Raw genomic sequence first — 27,241 nt, forward strand, 5'->3', positions numbered from 1 at the left:
ACAACCTGTCCAGGGTCAACAGTGACAGGACCTGGCCATCTAAGGGGACACCACTCATCACAACCTGTCCAGGGTCAACAGTGACAGAATCTGGTCATCTGAGGGACACCACTCATCACAACCTGTCCAGGGTCAACAGTGACAGAATCTGGTCATCTGAGGGACACCAATCATCACAACCTGTCCAGGGTCAACAGTGACAGGACCTGGCCATCTAAGGGACACCAATTATCACAACCTGTCCAGGGTCAACAGTGACAGGACCTGGTCATCTAAGGGACACCACTCATCACAACCTGTCCAGGGTCAACAGTGACAGGACCTGGCCATCTAAGGGGACACCAATTATCACAACCTGTCCAGGGTCAACAGTGACAGGACCTGGCCATCTAAGGGGACACCAATCATCACAACCTGTCCAGGGTCAACAGTGACAGGACCTGGCCATCTAAGGGGACACTGCTCATCACAACCTGTCCAGGGTCAACAGTGACAGGACCTGGTCATCTAAGGGGACACCAATTATCACAACCTGTCCAGGGTCAAGAGTGACAGGACCTGGCCATCTAAGGGGACACCAATTATCACAACCTGTCCAGGGTCAACAGTGACAGGACCTGGTCATCTAAGGGGACACCAATTATCACAACCTGTCCAGGGTCAACAGTGACAGGACCTGGCCATCTAAGGGGACACCAATTATCACAACCTGTCCAGGGTCAACAGTGACAGGACCTGGCCATCTAAGGGGACACCACTCATCACAACCTGTCCAGGGTCAACAGTGACAGAATCTGGTCATCTGAGGGACACCAATCATCACAACCTGTCCAGGGTCAACAGTGACAGGACCTGGCCATCTAAGGGGACACCAATTATCACAACCTGTCCACTGTCAACAGTGACAGGACCTGTCCATCTAAGGGGACACCACTCATCACAACCTGTCCAGGGTCAACAGTGACAGAATCTGGTCATCTGAGGGACACCACTCATCACAACCTGTCCAGGGACAACAGTGACAGGACCTGGTCATCTAAGGGGACACCGCTCATCACAACCTGTCCAGGGTCAACAGTGACAGGACCTGGCCATCTAAGAGGACACCAATTATCACAACCTGTCCACTGTCAACAGTGACAGGACCTGGCCATCTAAGGGGACACCAATTATCACAACCTGTCCAGGGTCAACAGTGACAGGACATTGTCAATGTCATCTAAGGGGACACCAATTATCACAACCTGCATGACCGTGGTCAACAGTGACAGGACTTGGTTATCTAAGGGGACACCAATTGTCACAACCTGTCCAGGGACAGGGTCAATAATGACAGGACCTGCTATTCGGGAGTTCCTGTAACAGGACCATAGTTTCACAGACTTACACGAGATGGCATGGCAGTACTTGGCTACCTGCTTCTCGTCTCGTCGTAAATAATGCCATGTGCTAATCTATAAATAGACACCAAGTGTATTTACTTTTTGAGGTCAAGGTCATATGTGGTACGGTAATTTTAGCATTCACGAAATTGTCAGCAACACCATCTCCAAAAAATCCTATTTTTGCACAATATTTTGGCTTCAACAACAACGAGGTTTGTAATTAGCCACAGTATTTTACGATGGAAATGTAGAAAGTGACGTTGACCATCAATGAAATGTCAAGTCACAGTGTTGGATAGTTTGAAAAGCAGATGTAAAGACGAAGTCAAAATGACGTGTAAACTGCATGCACTATGACTATGACTGTGAGTATGACTATGAGTATGATACTCACTATGCAGCAATGAATGAGCAAGCCTTGTAAGCTCCTCTGACTCCGAGGCCTCTCTCTGACTGTCTCTGACCATGCTGACTACTCTCTCTCTATCTGAGTAGCTCAGTCTGTGCTCAGCAGCTAACGCTTACTTCTGTCTCGTGTGTGTGAGATTAGACGCCAGTGACATTACTTTCAACAACAGCAACAACAACATCATGACATCAATAAAGTGTCCCCGTCATAATTCTGCAGATTTCTGGTCCTGGGATTCTGGTATGCATAGGCGTAGACTTTGTATATTATATGATGACAGAAATATATTCGAAATGTCACTGATCAGTCAATTGATAAATTATCATTAATTGCCACAGTCATTCTACTTCTACTTCTAGTTAAATAATTAACATTAACAGTTACCAGTTGTTTGAAAGAAATGTCCATGACCCAGATCAGTGATGAAGATTAGCCGATAACCGAATGAATGTTTACTTGACAAGAAGAGTAAAACACGTCATTTCTTTTTCGTAATTCTTCCAAAAATGACGAGCACATAATTCAAACCTAGAATTATTCCATTCCAGCTACAGCATGGGAAGAAGCATGGACAATGTTCCAATAGATATTCATTACAATAAGTCACTTGATAAGTCTAGTAATTATAGTTACTGGGTAAGTCCAGTCATTATAGTTAGTGGGTAAGTCCAGTCATTATAGTTACTTGTTAAGTCCCTTCATATAGTTACTTGGTGAGTCCAGTCATTATAGTTACTTTGTAAGTCTAGTAATTAAAAGTACTGGGTAAGTGAAGTCCAGTCATTATAGTTACTTGTTGAGGCTAGTAATTATAGTTACCTGGTAAGTCCAGTCATTATAGTTACTTGGTAAGTCTTGTCATTATAGTTACTTGGTGAGTCTAGTAATTATAGTTACTGGGTGAGTCCAGTCATTATAGTTAGTGGGTGGTAAGTCCAGTCATTACAGTTACTTGGTGAGTCTAGTAATCATAGTTACTTGGTAAGTCCAGTCATGATAGTTACTTGGTGAGTCTAGTAATTAAAGTTCCTGGGTAAGTCCAGTCATATTCATACCACCGACAAAAATCAGGGGTATTCTGTCGTGGCTCATGCGTCAGTGTCATCTGCATCAGTGTCAGTGTCGGGGTCCGTTAACTTTCCACTTTCCATCAGTCATTTATTGTTACTTGATATGTCACATCATTCTCACATGCATAACATTCCCTCATAGGATCATTGATTGGCACATGGATGGATCTATGATGATTAATAACAAACTGTGTTTTACACTCGGATCTCATCATAGATTCTATGATGGTCCATGGTAGATCCCATCATCGATCCAATGACGGTGGGTCGCATGTCGACATCATACATGTCATATGTCAGCGGCAGTAGTCTTGTGAGGAGGGATTAAGATTAAGCAACCTTGACCATTCTGTTTCAGGTTGGTTGATCAATCGTCATCACTGCCACCAGCTATGGCAGGTGAGAACACTCGTCATCACTGCCACCAGCTATGGCAGGTGAGAACACTCGTCATCACTGCCACCAGCTATGGCAGGTGAGAACACTCGTCATCACTGCCACCAGCTATGGCAGGTGAGAACACTCGTCATCACTGCCACCAGCTATGGCAGGTGAGAACACTCGTCATCACTGCCACCAGCTATGGCAGGTGAGAACACTCGTCATCACTGCCACCAGCTATGGCAGGTGAGAACACTCGTCATCACTGCCACCAGCTATGGCAGGTGAGAACACTCTCCGGTGGAGGAGATCACAACCATGCTGCAGGGAACGTGTAAGTCTTCAACTGCATCAGATTCCTTCGTTATGTTGACATCTCCTTTTAAATGCTCTTAAAGAAGCTACACTGCTCTTCATTACTGTTACCATGATGGGAATTTAAAAACCCGAGAAACTTCCGAGTGGATATCAGGCCTCATATGGCTACAATGGGTCCACTTTTGTCTTGGCTGGTCATTCCCTACCAAAAACGCACACTGCTGGTCCACCGGGTGATGTCACAAGATTATATATGTCATCATAATCACCTCTGTTGCGATGAGGTGTGTCATTTTTGCAGGTGCCCAGCCATTGGCAGATGTTTTTCTCAAACTTGATATGGTAAGACGTTATTTTCGTCAACATGGCCGACGTTTGGATTCGGTGCTGAGACATTTGTCCCTTGAACAGCCGATTTTAAGACACCTGATGTGTTGCAGGTCTCTCACAGGTGAAATGTATTTCAAACGGTTTTAAATGCTATTTAATACTGACACTGATTCCCGCAAACAGGCAATTTTTGTTGCTGCAATTGGCAACATATTCATGACAACAGGACAATCATGCCTGGACCAAAACATCCATAGGATTAGAAAATTTCAGCGAATTTAACATAAAATTCATTTTATCTTTCATTCAGACATCAACTACTTTCATTGTCTGAGAATCGTTGATCTGCTCAAGGAGACAGAAGCGGGAAGTAAAAACATGTTTGGGAGATCGCAGCGCATGAAGGTGGGTATAGTTGGTGATGTTCAACAAGTGGTATGATAAAGTGCCCTGCAGAAAAGTGATTTCGTCATTGCGACCGGTGATCATGAATGCATGCGACAAAAAACATATTTGCCGTGGTCATCGCAACCTGCGACAAGAATTGGTGATCGCTGGGACCTGCGACAACATCAAACCCAGGAATTACTGGTTGTACCTATATTGTTCATTGTAGCGATAACTGTTGCAGGTCACAGTGATAAAAAACACCTGTTTGCACCATGGTTTGGCCAACATTTAGCATATTCTGTTCCTTGGAGAAAAAGTGATTGACCCTGGAACAGTCCTGGCAAACGCTCACCTCTAGCTACAGAAGAGTTTTGGTGGCAGCAGTTGCTCCGGCCTTCCATCCTCCATCAATCGTCTCAGCATCTTTTGGCTGGGCTCTCCCAGTTCCATCTTGGTTGCGAAGTGTCTTGCCTCTCTTACAGATGGGTGTCCTGATAACAGATGTCAAGTTCTATATCCAATAGGACCTCTCTATTGAGACACCTTTGGCCCTGAGAGTTGCTAACCTTTCAAAGTGAGGAGTACTGTTACCGAAGTCCAAATGATAATGATCAATTTGGATTGAAATCAGCATCTTAAGATAGAGGTGTCTATTGAATGGTGATCTGTTATGTGTCTAGTACAATAAATCCAGAAATATTTGCTGCAATTTTGTTTGCGCTTTTATGAAATGAGAACTTTTTCATACTTTTTATTCACCATTTTGAGAACCTAGTAACAGTACTACCTTCACAATCAGATTTACTTGTTCATGGCCGTGTAGTTTCTAGATTATCTTTAAACATGAAAAAATGGCTCAAAAAAGGCTCACAACTATTTATGGGTTTGCAGTGTGCATGTCTGGGAAAAAATTTTCAAAGTAATTTTCACGGTAGAGTTTGTGTCTTTGTTGTTTAAGGATTGGTGTGAGATTCTCAAACTACATGAAAAGGATGGCGTTTATTTAGGTTAGTCGATTGTGAAATAAGGTTGACGATTGGGTAGGGAATTTATACCACTCAAATTCACCCTTCCAGTCTAACTTTGCATAAGGGTTGACCATAGGGCACCACCATTTTGGCCAGAACTTGAAGTCCTAAAGCAATTAGAACACTTTCAACACGCAGTGAATGTCAGTTTCAAGGGATGGAAGTCTGTTCATTGTTTTCCACAGAACAGACTCACACCCTTCAAATTGGTATTCACTTCATTTTAAAGGCGTTCTAATTATTTTAGGATTTCAAGTTCTAGCCAAAATAGTGGCGCCTATGGTCGTTCCTTAACATGTGCCACCGCAGTTAGGTGCCAATTGGATTTATTATCCAAGCGACTCTGTCTTCACCCAGAGGTTGAGTCCACGCAGGCTACTCATGTTTTTCACTTGGTGTCATCTTTTGCCTGCCCTGGCAGAGATATCAGATACAAGGAACATCGGTTTTACATCTCATTCAAAAGACTGTGATGAGCCAGGAATTTAGTTTCTTGAAAGCCTTGTGGTTCATCGAGAAATACAGTCCCGGGTTGTTCTCATCAGGATCGCATGAAGGCTTGATGCAGGGTAGCCAGCACTGATGACCTTCAGGCTATGACACTCCTTGACTATACGAGGAAGAGGGCTTTCAGTAAACTCTGAAAATGTTTTTTCAGCTGAAGTCGCGCAAATCTTGATGAGGAATGTTAATTATGAGGTAACTGCACTGAAGAAACAGATCGTGAAATGTAAACAGATTCAGAAGGATATGGTGAGGAAGGAGTCTGAGTACAGGAGCGGGGAGGCTGAGTATCTTGAGAAATATAATGCAGCGTGTCGATAGATGGAGATCATGGTATCAGGGTAAGATACATTGAGCATTGCCATCCGAGTGGTTAATCTCAGTGACAAATTTTCTGCAAATTTTCATTGGGTAAGAGTTTTGCTTTCAGGGACAATCGCAAGCAATAGTGTTAAACCAAGAAATATAGCCTCAGAAGTGAAAGTAGGGCTGATTTGTGTTTCTTATTTTTCAGGGCAATAAGATAAAATCAGAGCTGTTATCGTTAGTGAAACATCTTCCTGCCGAGTTTGATAGAATAACAACAGCTACCAGTGACCTCAAAGAACCAGTCAACTTGTATGAAATGTTCATCGAGTTCACATTAAAAAAGGTGAGTACTGGTTTGACTGACATAAAGCCTGTTATTGTCGGAGACTGATATTGCATATGACGTATTATTGGCTGCCAAATCCCCCTATTAGAAGAGCTAAGTCTCCTTATCTAATATCATGACCATTTCCTGATCATTGTAAGCTAAATCTTGGAGATACTTACCTTGGAACATTCCAGCCTCTTCTGATCCTTGCTGCTCAAAGTTGCTGTTCTGAAAGTTTCCTGATCGGATATAATAACATACTACAAGACTAGTTACCTGCATCACTTGTGACCCATGAAACCATGAGAGGCTGACAAGATGAATCTGTGGTGTCGACATTAAGTCTCTCAGCTGCAAATACCTTGGTGAGGTGCAGAGACTTCAACTCGCTGAAGATGGGAAGGTTGTTAACCGTGTATGCTAACCGCAGCTTCGCTAGATGTCACAATGAAAAACCAACACATACTAAGCTGTCCCTCCAAGGGACAGGGGACTGTGGCTATATTTGGGTCCACTCAGACAGTTGTGGGTCTGTTAGTACAAGATTCCAACGTAAGATGGCATTACCATGTTATGGTCAGGTCCTTGCCTGTGACAAGAATCTGTCAGCTCTGTGACATGTGTTATGCCATAGAAGTTTGGTGAGCTTCCCCAGTGTTGTCATGGTAACAGAGCATCATCCATGACATCATCACTGACAGCGTCCAATCCAGGGGCGTATCCAGGTGACAGAAAAAAGTAGGCATGCGCTGCATTTCTCCTCCAGATTTCCGGTTTGTTCCTAAATTTCATAATCTATTTCAAAGATTATGATTAATTGGGGAGGGGGTGCATGTGTCCAGTGTGCCCCCTTTTGGTCTGTGCCTGCAATCGGCCAGTCAGCAATCGACTTTCTGATGATGCCTCATTGGTGAGAGGAATTCACTCTGTTGACCTCATGTGGCCCATCAAACCAAAATGGGTAGCATATTGGTTTAGGGGCCATTGGAGTTATCCACGTGTTCGTATAGCTTAGCGAATCAGCTATGTACATTTTGATAAGAAATCCATCTGTGGATCTTTCCTGATGCTTGAGAGATTCATAAATATGTTCACAGGAAACAACAAGCTTTTATGGACTTTGTTTGGAGAAATCAAAGTTTTCTGACAAAACATGAGACATTTTCCTTTGGGTGAACTTCATGAAACTTCCTTTCAAATGTATTTTGGATTCTATTTTTGCCAAATTGACTAGTGGAAGACAGGTTTGCTGTTCATGAGACATATGAGGTCCTAATCTAAAAGTGGATCAACATCTTAATTTCAATATAATTTCATATCATCAGTGCTTCTGGCAGCCTATGACCCGATTGGGTGTGATGGGGTCAAAAATAAAGAACAAAAACACTCACATTCAAATAATATATGTTACATTTTGGATATAAAGGCATTCTACCCAAGACAAGATTAATCTGAGCTCATAATCTAAAAGTGGATCAACATCTATATAATTTCATATCATCAGTGCTTCTGGCAGCCTACGACCCGATTGGATGTGATGGGGTCACAAATAAAGATCAAAAACTCTCACATTAAACTTACATTTTGGATATAAAGGCATTCTACCCAAGACAAGGTTAATCTGAGCTTGTGTCAACTCATTATTTCAAGATTACCTTTTTACAGACACCCTGTACACTGGTGATGTCAATCAATGCTATAAACCAGGAATTGCATAATTGATCAGCTAACTCACAATCAGGTGTACAGCACCTGACATATTTAACCCTTTTGCTACTAACTGCCTGATTTCACCTGCTGTATTTATGTCAGAATATTCCTGTAGAAATCAAGCTTTATATTTCATACAGCGCTGTATTGAAAATCCGTCGTTGTATGATTGACAGTTGAAGGCAAAAGTAAGTAGTAAAGAGCCTGAACGGCAACTTGGACCCCCCTGCAGAAATCTGCTTCCATATTTTGTCCCATTCAAAGCAGTTATACTAATAGTAGCGACACAAAACACTGCTTCAACTAAAAGGAGGCTGTTTATATTTTACATTGAAAACATTACTAAGTTGTAACCAAGGTGTTTTAGAATATGCCTGTCCAATACAGCTAACATACAGACTGTTATCAGTCCAGGATGAGGTGAATTCTGAAACATTTCTTTTAAATTCCAATACAGCTAACATACAGACTGTTATCAGTCCAGGATGAGGTGAATTCTGAAACATTTCTTTTAAATTCCAATACAGCTAACATACAGACTGTAACCAGTCCAGGATGAGGTGAATTCTGAAACATTTCTTTTAAATTCCAATACAGCTAACATACAGACTGTTACCAGTCCAGGATGAGGTGAATTCTGAAACATTTCTTTTAAATTCCAATACAGCTAACATACAGACTGTTATCAGTCCAGGATGAGGTGAATTCTGAAACATTTCTTTTAAATTCCAATACAGCTAACATACAGACTGTTACCAGTCCAGGATGAGGTGAATTCTGAAACATTTCTTTTAAATTCCAATACAGCTAACATACAGACTGTTATCAGTCCAGGATGAGGTGAATTCTGAAACATTTCTTTTAAATTCCAATATGCCAACATACAGACTGTTATCAGTCCAGGATGAGGTGAATTCTGAAACATTTCTTTTAAATTCCAATACAGCTAACATACAGACTGTTACCAGTCCAGGATGAGGTGAATTCTGAAACATTTCTTTTAAATTCCAATACAGCTAACATACAGACTGTTACCAGTCCAAGATGAGGTGAATTCTGAAACATTTCTTTTAAATTCCAATACATCTAACATACACACTGTTACCAGTCCAGGATGAGGTGAATTCTGAAACATTTCTTTTAAATTCCAATACAGCTAACATACAGACTGTTACCAGTCCAGGATGAGGTGAATTCTGAAACATTTCTTTTAAATTCCAATACAGCTAACATACAGACTGTTACCAGTCCAGGATGAGGTGAATTCTGAAACATTTCTTTTAAATTCCAATACATCTAACATACACACTGTTACCAGTCCAGGATGAGGTGAATTCTGAAACATTTCTTTTAAATTCCAATATGCTAACATACAGACTGTTATCAGTCCAGGATGAGGTGAATTCTGAAACATTTCTTTTAAATTCCAATATGCTAACATACACACTGTTACCAGTCCAGGTTTTTTTTCTTTTAAATTCAGAATTTGAGATGACGCGGCAAGTAATAAATGCATATTGGAATACATTGGAGTGCACTGTTGGGCGCCTCGCCTGGGAAATTAATGGTGCGTCGTGACAGACCTTGTTTGGGAGTGTTCCCGACTAAGGACGAAGGCTTAGACATGGATAACAAACTCCGACGCTGTCCAAGGACATGATGCATGAAACTGGAAATGTTTCCAAATTAAACCTCATCCCAAACCTTTTACAGAACTATGAGATATAAGCATGTCTTATGACAGATATCTTTGAAGTGAGTTGAGTGAAAAGCAAAAGTACCAAAATGCACATCCTTATAAACCAGTTATTAGAAAGCTTTAGAGGTTCAAACAAAATTCTACCGGCTTCCCTGCCTTTCTTCATTATAAGAATACTTCTTATAGTCAACAATTTATTGTTACAGTTTATATAGTAAACGGCCTGCAGCAGTGTGAATAGTTCACACAGTTTATAGTTCATGTGGTTTATATTGTTTTCAATAGTTCTATTTATCGATGTGGATTATATAATCTATTACTAGGATAATTCTACAATACTCAACATCATTCCCTGTTGTCTAGATAATACAGGGTTCCCGATTTTAAACTCTTCACATATTTCTCCTCTGAAATCATTGAAATGAATTCTGCAAAGTCTACTTTCACTAAACGGAATCTGTGAAATAAGAGGTTATGGTTTACCTTGTAATTGCTGAGAAAATACTCATAGTTTCATCGATATAAGACTCTTTCTTCATCATAAGAATATATCATTCAGTTTAAAGTTTATTGTTACAGTTTATATAGTAAATGTACATTCAGTTTAAATAGTTAACACAGTTGATTATAATCTTTTATTAGTATAAGTCAACAACATTTGTTGTCATCCAGATAAGATGGGTCTCGATTTCAAACTCTTTACCTGTTTTCTCCTGAATTAATTGAACATGTTAAATGAAATTTGCAATCTCCACTTTCACTGAACTGAGGTTGGTGAAAAGTACTTTTGGTTTACCCAGTAGTTGCGGAGAGAACTCTGGTTTCACAAACTGTTTCATACAGTTTGAAGTTTATTGTGACAGTACTGACAGTTTAAATAGTTGATAGTTTATGTAGTTTATATAGTTCAATGTGGTTCATAATCATATGGTTCATAATCATATGGTTCATATAACCTATTGCTAGTACAAGTCTACTCAACTAAGCAACATTCCCTGTCATCTAGATGAAACAGGGATATCGGTTTCAAACTCTTCACCTATCTTTCACCTGAATTCTGCCATTTCCACAGTCGCGTCCCAAAACATACAGTTAACAGTTTATCATGACAGTTTATATAGTTAATGTACCTACAGTTTAAATAGTTAATACAGCTTTTATAGTTTTGTGTATCTATTATATAATCTATTACCAGTCTACAGTCCAGATAAAACAGGGTTATATAGATTTCTCTCTGAGCAACAGTGTCCTGAAATGAACACTGCGATGTCCTCTTTCACTGAACATGTAATTGGTTTTACACATTAATTGCACAGAGCACTCAAGTTTGAACAATCTAAGACCTTTTCTATCCACATTACAGACAAGTCCCTCTGATTATTTTTTGAGTGCCTCTGCGATAAGCCCTTTAATCATCTCTAGAGTGTCTTGAGTACTAATTTCTTTCATCTTCCTGTAAAACATCCCCTCTAGAGTATCTAGAGTACGAATTTCTTTCATCTTCCATCTGGTCATTCGACCACTGATGATGTCAACAGCGAGGTATGTCCATTTCTCATCTATGGATTCCAATTCTCGGATAACGGCCCCACTATCTATGGTGTCCTTGGTCTGTCCAAGGCAACTCCTGGCATGGTCTCTCCCCTCCACTTCTGTGGATTCAGTTTCCAGTGGAACTGTCCCAGGGACTCTGGTGTTCTTGGTCTGTCCAAGGCAACTCCTGGTATGGTCTCTCCCCTCCACTTCTGTGGATTCAGTTTCCAGTGGAACTGTCCCAGGGTCTATGGTGTCCTTGGTCGGTCCAAGGCAACTCCTGGTATGGTCTCTCCCCTCCACTTCTGTGGATTCAGTTTCCAGTGGAACTGTCCCAGGGTCTATGGTGTCCTCGGTCTGTCCAAGGCAACTCCTGGCATGGTCTCTCCCCTCCACTTCTGTGGATTCTGTTTCCAGTGGAACTGTCCCAGGGTCTATGGTGTCCTTGGTCTGTCCAAGGCAACTCCTGGTATGGTCTCTCCCCTCCACTTCTGTGGATTCAGTTTCCAGTGGAACTGTCCCAGGGTCTATGGTGTCCTTGGTCATTTCATGTGACCTCCTTGAATAGACTGTCACCTCTACTATTTGACATTCGATGTCTAGTGGATCAGCACCAACATCTTTGGTTTCTTCTCCCTTTCTGCACAGTCTTCTCACAAAGGCTTTCATTATGCTGGCCACTTTTGCACTCTTGGCAACATCAAGTTTGAGTCCCGCCAAGACATTGTGACCTGGTGCAAAGAATGTAGGGATGAAACCCTTGTGGAGGGCGTCAGCCAGGTCCTCATACACCTTACACACCATCTCACCAAGACTCTGCTCTGATTTACGGAAATCCTCAGCATTCATCAGAAACATGGACTTCAGCTGGTAACTGCTGATGTAGTCATCAACATTCTTAGGTAGACCTTCACCTTCAGCAATCATGATGCGGCACACATCTGGGTTCTTCAGACATTTGGCTGTGATATACACATTCTTGATCCTGTTTTCTAGGCTATTGATATGTTCCACCTCAAGATGTGAAAACGATATCCGCCAGAGTTCCTTTAATTGTTGTTTCGTCAACTGCTTGGCTAATTTGCTCTTTTCATGAGGTGGTTTAGGTACCAGGAGGTATCCCCTCTTCTTGAGTTCATTGTGGTCCATCAACCAGGTGCTTTGTTTGAATTCCTCCCGCCAGTCATCAAAGTGAACACAAGGCACAGCATCAACTGATACACGCAGTTTGTTTGATTTCCAATCAAGTAAAATGGGAGAACAGGCTTTTCGATTTTTGTCAATATCAGGCCCAGCTAAATCTCCAGGTTGGTAATATTTCAATCCATATCCAGATGGTTTTGATTCAATAGTAGTCTTCAATTCATCGAAAAAGTATCGATGGAAGTCTCTGCTGCCACTTGGCAAATATCTTTTGCCTCCAGAATATTGCGCATATCCTGAATGCACTGGAATGGGATGAGTTGACCTCTCCTCATATAGGAACAGTATGTCCATTTCATTAGGGAGACCAACCCTACATCTCTCTGCAACACTACCACAAACCTTCTGATTCTGGCTGGCATCAAATAGCCTTAACATTTCACCTGTGTGCAGGGAATCAGGCATAAATTTCAAAACTGCATCATGCACCTTCTGTGCCATCGCATTAGGTATTTCCAAGACCCTTCCTATCCCTGGAACTTGGCTGAAGTTTTCTAGTGGCATTTTGAGTATCTCTACTGGACTAATTGAGAACCATTTGAAATAATCAATGCAATCAGAAAATGGCAAGCAACATATTGCAGAAGATGCTTCCTCGAATCCTTTCAGTAATGGTAACCGGACAATATCAATAAATCCATGAGTGCAACTCAACTGAAGACAATTTTGAAGTAGTGGAGTTGCAAGGTCATTACTATCTTCCACTGCATCCAAAATCATTCTTGCACACCAGGTGTATCCAAGATCAACACATGTACGAATTGAAGATATAGGGTGAGCCTGGTTGGTTTTGATCCAATGTGATACCATATCCTCATCTCTTCTCTTGATAGAAATATCAATAGGAGTCAAACCAAATTGTTTACCTTTAGGATTCACACTAAGGCTACCCATGTAATCTAAAAGATCAGTATTGGATGATACAGCTGCCGCGTGCATCACATTCCACCCATTCTTATTAGTGGCGTTCACATCAGCCCCGAGACTGATGAGATGTTTGAACATGTCCAGGTTTACATTCAATGATGAGATCAGTAGCGGGGTGCTATCATTACCAGTCCTACAGTTCACATCCAAGCGGAGGCTAGTAACCAGGTAATCGACAAGATCAGTACTGGATGATTGAGCTGCCATGTGCATCACATTCCACCCATTCTTATCAGTGGCGTTCACATCAGCCCCGAGACTGATGAGATGTTTGAACATGTCCAGGTTATCCTGCATTGATGAGAACAGTAGCGGGGTGCTATCATCACCAGTCCTACAGTTCACATCCAAGCCGAGGCTATTAACCAGGTAATCTACAAGATCAGTATTGGATGATAGAGCTGCCATGCGCATCACATTCCACCCATTGTTATCAGTGGCGTTCACATCAGCTCCTTGACTGACTAGGTACTCAACAACTTTCTGTTCACTTGACATTGCCGCACAATGCAGCACCATCTGCCACTCGTCATTCTTGGCGGTGATATCTGCCCCCTGGTGGACAAGAGACTGAACTTGATCCAAGTTGCCATCTTTGGCCGCTTTGTGTAAAGGATACTTTTCAGGTTTCTCACCAGGTGCCATTTCACCACTACTCTTTTGTGAAGTTATCGCCGTGGCCATTTTGATAAAATGGAAATTAAATATATTTATCGTTGATATGATACAGAATTGTTTAATCCTGAAAGTGAAACTATTTGACTTGTCTGAAGAAGAAGTAGTTGTTTCGTGATTGTTTACCTTTGTCTGTGCACTGAATCTTACTTTGTATTATTTTCTGCGTTCCAAGCAAATGGTTAATGTCTTACAGATTTTGATGTTCTTTTATGCAATCCTTTCTGTTATAGTGGGTTAGGGTATTGTATTGGCTTGCATTAGGATGATAACTAAGAGGTCAATTTGTGAGGTCAACTCTAAACTAGAACTTTTTGAGAAATGAAAATAATCACTGATTGATATGTTCCTTGGTGCAATGGAGAGAGGCTTTGGAGATCTTTCAAATCGTGTAGTTTTTTTTTCAGTTGACTTTGAAAAAAATGACTATTTATGACGTTGTCTGATATAAGACTACTTAAAGATTCCTTTTGCAAGTTTCTATTCCAACTGGTTGTAAGAATGCACACATTGATCATGTCAATCTTATAGCAATGTATTATGATCAATACTGGAAAGACAAATTTGCAAATGTTTTTTTCTTCTGACTAAAGAAATTTGTAGGAAAAATACTGGTCAGTTAAAATGAAATGAACTTGTGAATGTCAATGCCTTTTAAGGCCAAAATAAGTAGAAATATAATTGCTTTACCTGTTTTTGGTGTTGACTTGAAGACTGTTAAACCTCAGGTTGATAGTGATTAAAAAAATCACCACCAAAAGTCCATCACTCGTGTCTTTAAAATGTTGTTGTGAGTTTTGTTACCACATTCAAGTTGTCTAGCGGCTCCACAATCCTCTTCACTACTTGCGCTGGTCCAAAATATCACCGTCAGTTTGGATAAAATCAAGTCTGCAGCTATTTGAATTGAAACTGAGTGAATTAATCCAAAATCAGGTTTTGAATAATCACATGTGAATGTACAGTACCTTAATCCAAAACAAATTTCCATCCTGTTCTATTCAAAACACTGTGTCAATTGTATAATCCAAACTTAGAAATATTGTGCCTTGAACTGGTTTCGTGAGCCAATATTCTCTGCTGGATGCTGGTTCTGGCTTGGAGCTGGTTTGGTGAGCCAAACTGTGTTGCTGGATGCTGGTCCTGGCCTGGAGCTGGTTTGGTGAGCCAAACTGTGTTGCTGGATGCTGGTCCTGGCCTGGAGCTGGTTTGGTGAGCCAAACTGTGTTGCTGGATGCTGGTTCTGGCTTGGAGCTGGTTTGGTGAGCCAAACTGTGTTGCTGGATGCTGGTTCTGGCTTGGAGCTGGTTTGGTGAGCCAAACTGTGTTGCTGGATGCTGGTTCTGGCTTGGAGCTGGTTTGGTGAGCCAAACTGTGTTGCTGGATGCTGGTTTTGGCCTGGAGCTGGTTTGGTGAGCCAAACTGTGTTGCTGGATGCTGGTCCTGGCCTGGAGCTGGTTTGGTGAGCCAAACTGTGTTGCTGGATGCTGGTCCTGGCCTGGAGCTGGTTTGGTGAGCCAAACTGTGTTGCTGGATGCTGATCCTGGCCTGGAGCTGGTTTGGTGAGCCAAACTGTGTTGCTGGATGCTGGTCCTGGCCTGGAGCTGGTTTGGTGAGCCAAACTGTGTTGCTGGATGCTGATCCTGGCGTGGAGCTGGTTTGGTGAGCCAAACTGTGTTGCTGGATGCTGGTCCTGGCTTGGAGCTGGTTTGGTGAGCCAAACTGTGTTGCTGGATGCTGATCCTGGCCTGGATCTGGTTTGGGGAGCCAAACTGTGTTGCTGGATGCTGATCCTGGCGTGGAGCTGGTTTGGTGAGCCAAACTGTGTTGGTGGATGCTGGTCGTGGCCTGGATCTGGTTTGGTGTGCCAAACTGTGTTGCTGGATGCTGATCCTGGCCTGGAAAAACAAATACATGTAACTTCACATATTTTTCGAAAAACAAACCATGAAATAACAGATTTGTCATGGACAAAAAGACTTAAAATGTTCAAAACTTATAGATAACATTAAAAAAAAAAAATCAGTCAACAAGATTTTGAAAAGGCCACATTGGCAAAGAATTCTGTACCAACCGATTGGTTCACTTTATAAGTACCAGTATCATCTCATTGACATTTCAAATTTTAATAAGGCTGAGTTTTGAGTTTCACTTTATATCAACTTTCTACATGATCTAGATTTAAAGGGACAATATAGGCAGCAGCTAGGCAGGCAAGATAAAGTTACACGAAGTCGCCAATAGGGGTCTTTAACATCTCACAGTATGTCAAAATGATTCATGCTTGTATGAGGAATAGTGCTGAATCAGACATGACCCAGGGCCCTTACTCTGTATATTAGTCAGCTGAGGATGGCCAAATAAGCCCCTCTGCTCCTGCCTATAGTCCCCCTTTAAGGCCATGGTTCGTTCATATTATTGTTCTAGTATGTCCCAATTGAAAAATCTCAAATTCAATATCTAGTTTCTAATTTCTACAAGCAAATCTTGCCTTAAATCTCTGTCAAATGAGTTTGGTGTGGTTTTTTGTCATTTCTTTGCAATGCTATATTTTTGTGTCAGACTTTCTCTCTGACAAACTTCCAGCAATCTTAGACTGCTTTGTTAATTACTACAAAATCGACCCAAAAACCAGGACGTCATGACTATCAGATAAGGGATGTTCCCAACCAATTGTTTTTGGAAAATAATCATGTTGTTGAAGGCATCCAAGGACCATGTGCTCATTTGGGGCTGGACATGAATAAAGAAACTGGCTTTGATCAGTGAAACTTGGGTGTATCATGAGAAAGATTTCAAGTGAGAAAGAGTAAAAAGTGTGGGGGGATACCCCCCCCCCAAAAAAAAACCACCTGTGGCCATGTCTTCAAAACGACTTTATTGCCACCGAAGCTTTTTATCGGGCTGTTCAAAATTCCCACTTTTGTGAATGAATCCTGGTGCAGGAATTGCTTTTCAAACTGGCGGATTATTCTGTGATGTCATTTCGATTTCACCCTGCCAACAGGGCAGTGAAGGTCGCATTGTTTTGCCGAGATTTCGGGGGCTGAAGCCTTGCAAATAACACATTTTCATTCACATTTTTCGAAGCCATGTTAGGAAAAGATGACGATTGTAGAAAGTGTACTTTTTAGTTTGCTAAATCAATAACAAGTAACATGTTGATTGGGGATATCTCTGATTTGCTAAGTGCAAAGGAAGTATCGATATCTACAGCATCACGTCGTAATGCCAAGGTGTCAAACCTTGGTTCCAGGCTGTGCCTCACTAGTGCATCGGCCCACATGGAGAGGATCAACGCATGGAGGGCTAACTCGGCTCAAATCGCTGTCAACATCGGAATATCATGATGATTCAGTCAGATTTTGAATTTTTTCTTTTTAGTGCAATTTTTTGACAGGGGTTTGGGTTAGTTGTTGATGGAAACGACTTATGTAGAATAGGTGGTGAATGGGCTGCCAACAGCTTGGTAATATTGCCCATAATTTTACCAATGGTCCTTTAATAATCCCATGGTCCTTTTAGTCATAGAGCATGGGCCGAAATGGCAGCGGACCAAACTTGTCTTGGTGGTGGGAAGGAACACAAGCCAGTTCACCTGATTGAGCTTGGCATTATTTTGAGTAATCTTCTATAAGGTATTGGCATATTCCCTCCACTGTTTCTACTTGCCGAGATAAACAGTGTGCCTGATATTAGGTGTGACCTTCTCAAAAACTTATTGATGGAATTATTTTTAAAGTTCTCAAGTGTTATGTCTCGTGATAGATCAGACCATGTGTTGAGTGGATTCTTTCTATTTCGAACTCAGTTGAAGTGGCGATATCCTGCTAGTCAACATTCTATTTAACCCGTTTTCTACTCTGACTGCCCTGTGACATTGGTTTTTTTTTAATCAAAACATCAGTCTGAAAATTAGCCTACTTCCTCCAAAAATACCCTTCATCATGTTCATAATGATATTTGATGAATAAAGTGTGCCATCAGTTAGAAGAATACAGTAGAACCTCCCCTTGCGGACACCTCTACCATGCGGATGCCTCTGTATTACAGACAAGTCTGTTCAGTCCCGATCTACTTGGAATTGCGGAGACGGCGATGGTGACTTTTTGGTCCAATTACCTTGCAATTACAGACAGTGAACAAAAGCAATGGCTTCCTGTGTGCACTTAGGGAGTTGATTAGGCCCGGATCTGTCAAACAACTCTGATTAGGCCTAACAAGTGAGAAGTTTCCATAATTGATGAATTAGACATTGTGTTCAGTTAATAAAGGTGGAGTGAATTCAATGTTTGTTGCTTCTCTAGTTACATCCTGAGGAAACCAGGGGTTAATGTTTGCTTCTCTGACCGTGCCCACAAACCCCAGAGACATTCGCCCGCATTTGGTGAAGTAGCCAGCGCAGAAGTAAGTGCACCCAATCAGAGCATTGCTTACATTTGAGTCTGGGAATTTCACACACTTAGAAGCTACGATATCCAAACTCACATGTTCCCTGTTTGTTTGATCTGATGAATAGAGAGCACTGTCTCCTTCATGGTGTGCACTGTAACCTCGATCTGAGATTTCTTATTGTGATTTCCATTCATACAAATCATTAGAAGTACAGTACTAGGATCGAGGTTGACAGATATATTTGTCAGGATGCCCTAATTAGAATGACCTAAGTACTAACACTACAATGTAATAGCAATGTTGGTAATTATAAATTGCCTCCAGTAGAATAGTCATAAGGTATAAGGTATCATAATGAAATACTCTCGAATGTGCCTCTCAATGATGTTGAAATAATCAATAATTAAGACTGATTTCTCTTCATCAAAGTGCATATAAAGGACCCAAGACCCCCCATGAAACATACACATGAATCCACTATTGGACAATAATGGCGCCGTAATAATGAGGTCCCATTGTACTTGATTTTGACCAGTGTATTGTCCTTGGTTCAACTCTGATTCACATTCAAATGTCCATTTGTCAAGCTGCGTCCACAGAGCGGGGCTTTTCTGTGACCGTGCTTGTGCACATAATTCACCAACGTGTCATCACCCCTCACCTACATATTGGAATATGGCAGTCCTCAAGATGATCGATAGCCGCCTACAAACATATTCTTATCGGTAAAGTCTACGAAGAAATGATTGAAAGCAAACAAATATCAAAAGCTGAAGTGTTTGCTCAACAAATTTTCTGTTTGATTAAAGAAATTATCCGAAAACACATTTACCCAGGCTACACAAGACATACATACTCTGGACTCACTGATATATGACCGGTTCATTAATTTGAGACATGACCGCCCCCAGTATGATGTGCATTGAACAGACCACGGTCCCTTCATACTGATTGGCTCACACTTGTTGGTCTTCAAGTTGTGGTAAGTTGATTGACAGTGGTCGGCATTGGGAATGAACTGATCACTTGTGACCTAACCAACAATACCTCTATCAGTAGTTATAATGTGATCAATGAGTTTCCCTGTCTTTTAGTCTATTGACAAGGAATCTTCAATGAATGAAATCGCGTTGATAATAAAGCGAAATTCTTAAGGGACTAAACTCTTACTTTGAAGTTGATCCAATGGCGAAAGGCATAAGCATTGAATAAATTGTTATTACCCACCCACTGTCCATCCCGATTGAGTTGAATGTTGGATGGCATCCAACGACAATGTGCATGATAGCTACAGGGGGCTTTGCTTACATATCCAGAAACAGTCTTAGATCGGAGAGTTTAGAGTATTGACCAAAAACACAAAAAGTGTTATATCTCGCTAACTTGGGACTCGATTATCACCAAGTTTTTATCACAGGTAGATGTAATAACATTATATCATCTTCAAAAATCATTATTCCCCATCAACCTGATCAATGAAATGAATGTAAAGTGAAACTCAAACTTCAGCCTGATCAAATATGAAAATGTTATTGTGTCAGTGATAATACTCTCAACTCGGCTGTATAAGACCAGATCATGTATTTCTTGCCGCCCATTACATGTTAATCATACATGTAGGATTACCCAAAATCTCGATTCCAACCAATGAGGTCTGACGAGAATTTGTATAGGCCTAACACCCCTTACCTGGATGAATATCCTTGTGAATAAACATCATAAATGTGGTATTGGACGGTATTATCAACCTGGTCTTATAGAGCTGAGTTGAGAGTATGTACATGTGTACTGAGACATGCCTGAGTTTGTGTGATCTGATGTTTTCAAACTCATCTTGGCTGGCTTGTTCTAAAATAGGCATCTATCTGGCCAGAGACTATCAACATGACAAAGCCTAGATTCATCCAAGCGGCCTTTGATCGCCAATTGAGACGTGTCTCACTTTCTCTTCACTCTTGTTGGACCCATTTTACGTGCGCCATATTCTGATCATTATTAGTTTCTTCTTCTTCTTAATGACATATCATCTTCAAAAAATCATTTTTCCCCATCAATAAAGTGAATGTAAAGTGAAACTCGAATTTCGGCCTTATCAAATATTGAAAATGTCATTGTGTCACTGATAATAAGTGCATCTATACTGAGATACTCAATGATATGCCCAAGTTTCAAACACTTCTTGGCCTAGCTTGTTCTTAAAGCGAATCTTGAACAAACGAACGGCGTAGGCCTTTAAAGCGATTCTTCAACGAGTAATATAATGCCCTTGATGTACCTTAGTTTAGTCTGCACTTACGTCAATCGTAAAATTCTTCATCAAAGTGTCACGAAAAAATCTATCTTTTCAAATCATGAAGTTATTAATCTTAAAATAGAGTGGAATCATGCTCTGGTCACTTCTCTGACTTAAAGAAAGTTCTACAAAAGTTGTGTCTGCTTTCTTGATAATCGCAAAATATCAAACATCTGAGATTTTCAATTTTCGATGATTTTTGTGAGATTTTCTTATCCCCTCAAAATCATAAATGACATTAGGATAATTTAAGGTTCAGAAGACGTCGGGTTGGCTGTGGAAGTGGGAAATGTTCAATGTTAAGATTTGCGAAATTCACAAAATGCTTTCGAAACATTCAAAGTGAAGACTTGAAGGGAGGGTATGTTTGTTCTCCCCACAGAATTAGTGTTTCAGAAGCCTGCAGCGGGTTTTCTGATGATTTTTTGGAAGAAGAATGTTGTGGCATCAGAAACAGCTTTGAGAGCTGCCAGAATATCAGCGGCCGCCTGGATGCCACCCAACTAATTCTGGATGCCGTCATTGGACGTCCTGCATGCTTGTTGATAATCTATAGACCTGCCCATACAAAGAACTATACACCTAATTAAATAAAACTTGAAAACTTTATGTCTTCTGACCTTTTTAAAGCAATTTCAAACTGTGAGCTTCATCTTGCCTGACATTTATCACTCTCAAGTATTATGTTTGGTGATACTTTGTACTTAACCATTGGAAATCCCAGTGCAATGCATTGCATCCTCTTTTGTTTTCAGTGAAGACATCAGTCCCAAGGCTTATGAAGTATTTCACCATGTCCATGTTACCCGTTAATGAGCAGTTTGCCAAGGGATTACTGCCAGCCTCTGTTTTACAGTTGACATCAGCTCCTTGACTGACTAGGTACTCAACAACTTTCTGTTCACTTGACATTGCCGCACAATGCAGCACCGTCCGCCCCTCGTCATTCTTGGCGGTGATATCTGCCCCCTGGTGGACAAGAGACTGAACTTGATCCAAGTTGCCATCTTTGGCCGCTTTGTGTAAAGGATACTTTTCAGGTTTCTCACCAGGTGGCATTTCACCACTACTCTGAGACAAGACCACTAATGAATATTCATAGGTTGGAAGGTCGAGGCCTATCAATTAGACGAGTGCATGTTTTTAACTCTCAAGCACATATTTGGAGAGGTATTGAAAAAATATTTGTTGTGGCAAGTCTACAGATATAAAGAAATTATTTGATGAAAAAATTAATTTCGAATTTTGCTAATTTGGTAATAGGGGGCGTGTTTTGAGATTTTTCTGCCAGTTGGCTGAAAAGAGTGGAAATACCAAAGTCTGTCTAATTTGTCGATTATCAAAAAATTTCCGTGGTCAACTACCAGTTTACTTTTCACCATTTACTTGCCCGACTGTCCGGAATATCATATCAAAATTTCAGATTCACAACCCCACGCAGTATTTGATGCGTCGCAATCAAACATTGACAATTCAACTGCTAAAAGGCTTAAAAAATCAATGGTGGTCTTGTCTCCATTTACACTACACTAGCATTGTACCCGTGGCGCAGGCAGGTTCAAATGGGCTATACCTTGAACTGCATGTGCCGAACATTGAATTGCACTGAAAATCTAATGCAATATCAAAGGAGCCATATCGAAGAGACAAATTAAACCAACCATTTGTCCACAGACTCGGACCTAGCTGTGGCGTGCTGTATGCGTGCATATAAAAGTATATCAGTTGGTCCGATAGAGATGATGAGGCAATGCCTCGTTCCTTAGTCAGCAATATGCCCCTTTTTATACGGAGAAGAAGGAATACCCGGATAGGCCTTCACATGTCGGCCTCCAAATGGCTCGAACTAATTGCACTATCACTACTATAACTTTAAAATGCGTGCTCCTCCTACATGTAGCCAGGTCTCGGGCAAGGCACTCACTCGACAGGCAAGCTAGAAGTTCAGCACCGTGAGCAGCTCCTTGATAAGGCAATTTCAGGTTCAGCGCGCCTCTTCAGATCAATTATTGAAAGCTGTGGTGAGCACATAAACAGACCATGGTAACCTTCATTTGAAAATCCCTTCATAATCAAGGGCTAGCTCTGGCTAACACAGCACCCATAGACAATAGACCACCAATTTGACCCCAGCTCCTTACCGCGGGAAAACCCAAGTCAAGCAACCAAAAGTACCAAAAATACATTTTTGTTTACATTTGAACTGGACACATACGTTTGTTTACAATTTCTTTCCCCGCGAAATCTCGAACATCAGGTGACCTGCAATCGTGGATTGAAAATAACATTAACCTTAGTTCAGCAGGTCAACAGGTACAGGCTGTTCCAATCATCCCCCTACAGCCAGCTGTTCAACAGGTAATGTTAGCCACCCCACAGGGAGTGCAGGTAATTGATTAAGCCCCTGCATAACTAAACAGCAATGACTTGGCTTCCGTGAGTGGTAAGGAGAATTTACAGTGTCCGATTAAAAATCCCTCATTACTGCTCCACTGAAGTAAATTTCCGTGAATAAACATAACGTTGCATCAGGATAACATATCACCTGCAAACGTACAAAATTTCGAGACGAAACACTACCCCCAAATGGCACTTTATCGAGCCGCCTTATAGTATTATGATATAGATTTTGGGTCAATTTAGTGAAAAATTTGAATATGCTCAAATCACTCTAATTCATTTAGAATATTGTATTGCTGATGATTTAAGGTCAAAACAAGCTAAAATAATGAGAAAAAAACTTAATTTGACCCCAATATGAGCCAACCTAGCCCCGGTCTAAGTTCGGTTTCATTTTTACAAGTCTTGTTGTGTTGCCATTCATTTTGTAATTTCTTTGAAACTACTAAGGCCTTGATTCTGAAAGTTGTGCCCTAAGCAGCAAAGATATTCTTAAATCACATCCTAAATCATCAGCTCCATAGCTTGCTTATTCTGGCCAGGGCTGGTCTTTGAATTTAGTGCTGTTGGCTGCAAAATCATGACTTTTTGTCGATTTTGTCCTCTTCGTCGCTTTTGGCACAGTTGTACCACTCTTGGAAATGTCTCTCATTTCTCCAAAAATGTCCAGATATCATTTTCCTTTGTTGGAAAGTTGTGGGATGTCATCTACATTAGGAAACTCAAGTTTGAAAAAATTCTCAAAATTTTAACCCCCTGAAATCTACCTTCATTGAGACAAGACCACTAATGAATATTCATAGGTTGGAGGGTCGAGGCCTATCAATTAGACGAGTGCATGTTTTTAACTCTCAAGTACATATTTGGAGAGGTATTGAAAAAATATTTGCTGTGGCAAGTCTACAGATATAAAGAAATTATTTGATTAAAAATTTCGAATTTTGCTAATTTGGTAATAGGGGGCGGGGCGTGTTTTGTCTCCTCTTTTGTGAAGTTATCGCCGCGGCCATTTTGATAAAATGGAAGTTAAATATGTTTATCGTTGATATGATACAGAATTGTTTAATCCTGAAAGTGAAACTATTTGACTTGTCTGAAGAAGAAGTAGTTGTTTCGTGATTGTTTACCTTTGTCTGTGCACTGAATCTTACTTTGTATAATTGTCTGCGTTCCAAGCAAATGGTTAATGTCTTACAGATTTTGATGTTCTTTTATGCAATCCTTTCTGTTATAGTGGGTTAGGGTATTGTATTGGCTTGCATTAGGATGATAACTAAGAGGTCAATTTGTTAGTTCAACTCTAAACTAGAACTTTTTGAGAAAATGAAAATAATCACTGATTGATATGTTCCTTGGTGCAATGGAGAGAGGCTTTGGAGATCTTTCAAATTGTGTAGTTTTTTTTCAGTTGACTTTGAAAAAAATGACTACTTATGACGTTGTCTGATATAAGACTACTTCAAGATTCCTTTTTCAAGTTTCTATTCCAACTGGTTGTAAGAATGCACACATTGATCATGTCAATCTTATCGCAATGTATTATGATCAATACTGGAAAGACAAATTTGCAAATGTTTTTTTTTCTTCTGATTAAAGAAATTTGTAGGAAAAATACTAGTCAGTTAAAATGAAATGAACCTGTGAATGTCAATGCCTTGTAAGGCCAAAATAAGTAGAAATATAATTGCTTTACCTGTTTTTGGCGAAGATTTGAAGACTGTCAAACCTCAGGTTGATAGTGATTAAAAAAATCACAACCAAAAGTCCATCACTCAGAGCTCAGAGGGGAGCAATCCTAAGTATGCATGACTTTGCCAAATGATTGGTTCCAATCACCATGACATGATAGCTTAAACAACTTGGTGTCCTGTTATTTATAGACCTGGTTTGTTATCAGGTAATCATTAACGATTCATTCATTGATCTTTACCACTCCAACATGTCCAAACCGAGTTTCCTAGACTGATATTGAAATGTCACTCAGTCCAGGAATTCTCCATCTTGGCACCTGTTACTATTTAGATAATGATGTGCGAATGCCTGTGCCCAGATCTCTCAAGTAGACTTCACTTTTGCTGATATACTCATCACAAAATGAAACTATGCATCATGAAAGTTAAAAGTTTGGTCGAAAACCTTAGTTGTAAGGTATTTCTGACTGCTGAGTACTATTGCAATCATGCGTCATAATTGTCTTCATATACGATATAATCGACCATTTAAAAAGGTCCACAAAACACTTTTTTATGTCGGGAAAAATACCACCAAAAATCACTAGTGTTGTAGTACGAACTAAGACTTGTTTAGGTGGGTAGTGTATAATTCTGAGGAAATGATAGTGTGTGATCAATCCCATCACCTTGGGAGGGTAGCTGTGTTCTGAGCTTACAGTGGGACAGTGGGACAGTGCCAAAAGTCATCACAAATGAGAATTATCCAGGGGTGATTTTCAACATAGTCTTATTTTTGCTGTACGACAACGTCATGGCTTTCTGTGTGGGTTTTTTCAAGAAACTTTTTTTGTGTTTACCTTTTGTAAACAGATGATAATAATGAAGACAATGCAATGTAATCATAATGCCAAACAACAACATTTGGAACAACCTTATGAAATACGCATTGAAAAGTCCACTCCAGGCTACTGTCCACCTTTGTGGGATCTTTACTTGTCTTTGCATAGACATTCAGGAACAAGGGACCATAGCTTTTAGTCTCATCCGACAGACCCTCGACTATTTCATACGTTATACGTGTTGTGAAGAGCCAGAAATGTTAGTTCCTTGAAAGCCACGCCGGTTCATCCAGACATATAATCCTGTTTTCTCCCCAGGATTGAACCCGGGCCCTATTGCATGGTAGCCAGCAGTGTTAACCACTAGTCTATGAGGCTCCTCTAATTATAACTCACACAACGTAGTGAGTGTAATGGTTACGTATGTGTATAAAGTGTAAACAAAATTCATATATCCATCATGTCCATCGAATCTGAAAAAATTTGGGCAGACCCATGACAATTCTGGTTCCGGTACAGTTTGTCGCATTCCATATGGGCCGCGCTTGCCGATCCTGCATTCATGACGCACCGCAACCACAGTTACCATGATTCCCATGGTTTCCTTCCTCGTGACGCAATTATTTCATGATGTCATGAGCCATTGACCAATCACGCAAGTAGATTTATTCACACCGGCGCCACTGTCCTGAAGTGCGGGTGTGGGACATCATGTATCTAAAAATCGTCTGCTAGAACATACAGGACAACAACGTCGGCGGAGACAGTTGTGACATTTCATTGCAGACGAAGTAAATGTCCTCTTCTTCTCGATTTACGTACTTTACTTCAAAAAAGACAGTTTTAACACTACTGCACAAATATAGAGTGGTCATAATGTTCCATTTGGATAGAGATTTGACGGACTGATTTGGAAATTCATTCCAACCATGCAACTGTTTCAGAAATGAGAAAAAGCGCCTGGGTGTCATGACATGCATGATGTGTCTTGCCTCTGCATTTTTGTACTCAGACATGTCAGACTGAGGGTTTTCAACTTTCATATCATTGAAGAAATAATTCATTCCAATCTACAAGTATATCAATCACATCATTTATTTAAAAATCGTCTGCTAGGACATACAGGACAACGTCGGTGGAGACAGTTGTGACATTTCAATTTTCATTGCATAGAGATTTGACGGACTGATTTGGCAATTCATTCCAACCATGCAACTGTTTCAGAAATGAGAAAAAGCTCCTGGGAGTCATGACATGCATTCAATTATTATTTCACCACAAAGAGCTGCTTCTTTCAGCAGATATGAGACAGCTACCGGGGCGGGGACTATTTCTTTATGGGGCCTTATTGTTCAGCGTCTCCAAGGAATTCTATTTTTAGAGTCCAGTGGGGGGGGTTGGGGGGGGGGGCCTTCCCCCCAATGTACTGACTAAAACCTGTC

At 40.7% G+C, this 27,241-nt stretch overlaps 2 protein-coding genes across 6 annotated transcripts in view; both read left to right on the forward strand.

The window, feature by feature from the left end:
* Nucleotides 1-1,512: 1,512 nt before the first annotated feature.
* LOC135501914 (CDK5 regulatory subunit-associated protein 3-like) overlaps nucleotides 1,513-27,241 on the forward strand; it is a 281,400-nt gene continuing 255,671 nt past the window's right edge. For 2 of the 4 annotated variants that reach the window (XM_064794347.1, XM_064794350.1), the window contains exons 1-2: nucleotides 1,519-1,750; nucleotides 2,343-2,430. The gene's annotated coding sequence lies outside the window, so the exon portion shown is untranslated. Of the gene's footprint in view, nucleotides 1,751-2,342; nucleotides 2,457-27,241 lie in introns of all 4 variants that reach the window. The other 2 variants (XM_064794348.1, XM_064794349.1) reach the window with 2 other exon arrangements.
* On the forward strand, nucleotides 3,243-22,337 carry LOC135501922 (CDK5 regulatory subunit-associated protein 3-like). Of its 2 annotated transcripts, XM_064794358.1 has the most exons (6): nucleotides 3,243-3,579; nucleotides 4,204-4,298; nucleotides 5,242-5,290; nucleotides 5,970-6,064; nucleotides 6,330-6,467; nucleotides 21,643-22,337. In XM_064794358.1, exons 1-6 carry the CDS (start codon nucleotides 3,564-3,566, stop codon nucleotides 21,643-21,645), a joined length of 396 nt encoding a protein of 131 aa, XP_064650428.1. In that variant the 5' UTR covers nucleotides 3,243-3,563; the 3' UTR covers nucleotides 21,646-22,337. The 2 variants fall into 2 exon arrangements, with proteins under 2 accessions (XP_064650428.1, XP_064650429.1); XM_064794359.1 differs by lacking the exon at nucleotides 21,643-22,337 and having other exon boundaries at nucleotides 5,970-6,156; nucleotides 6,330-6,428.

Source organism: Lineus longissimus, chromosome 17, assembly GCF_910592395.1.
Source record: "Lineus longissimus chromosome 17, tnLinLong1.2, whole genome shotgun sequence".
NCBI lineage: Eukaryota > Metazoa > Nemertea > Pilidiophora > Heteronemertea > Lineidae > Lineus > Lineus longissimus.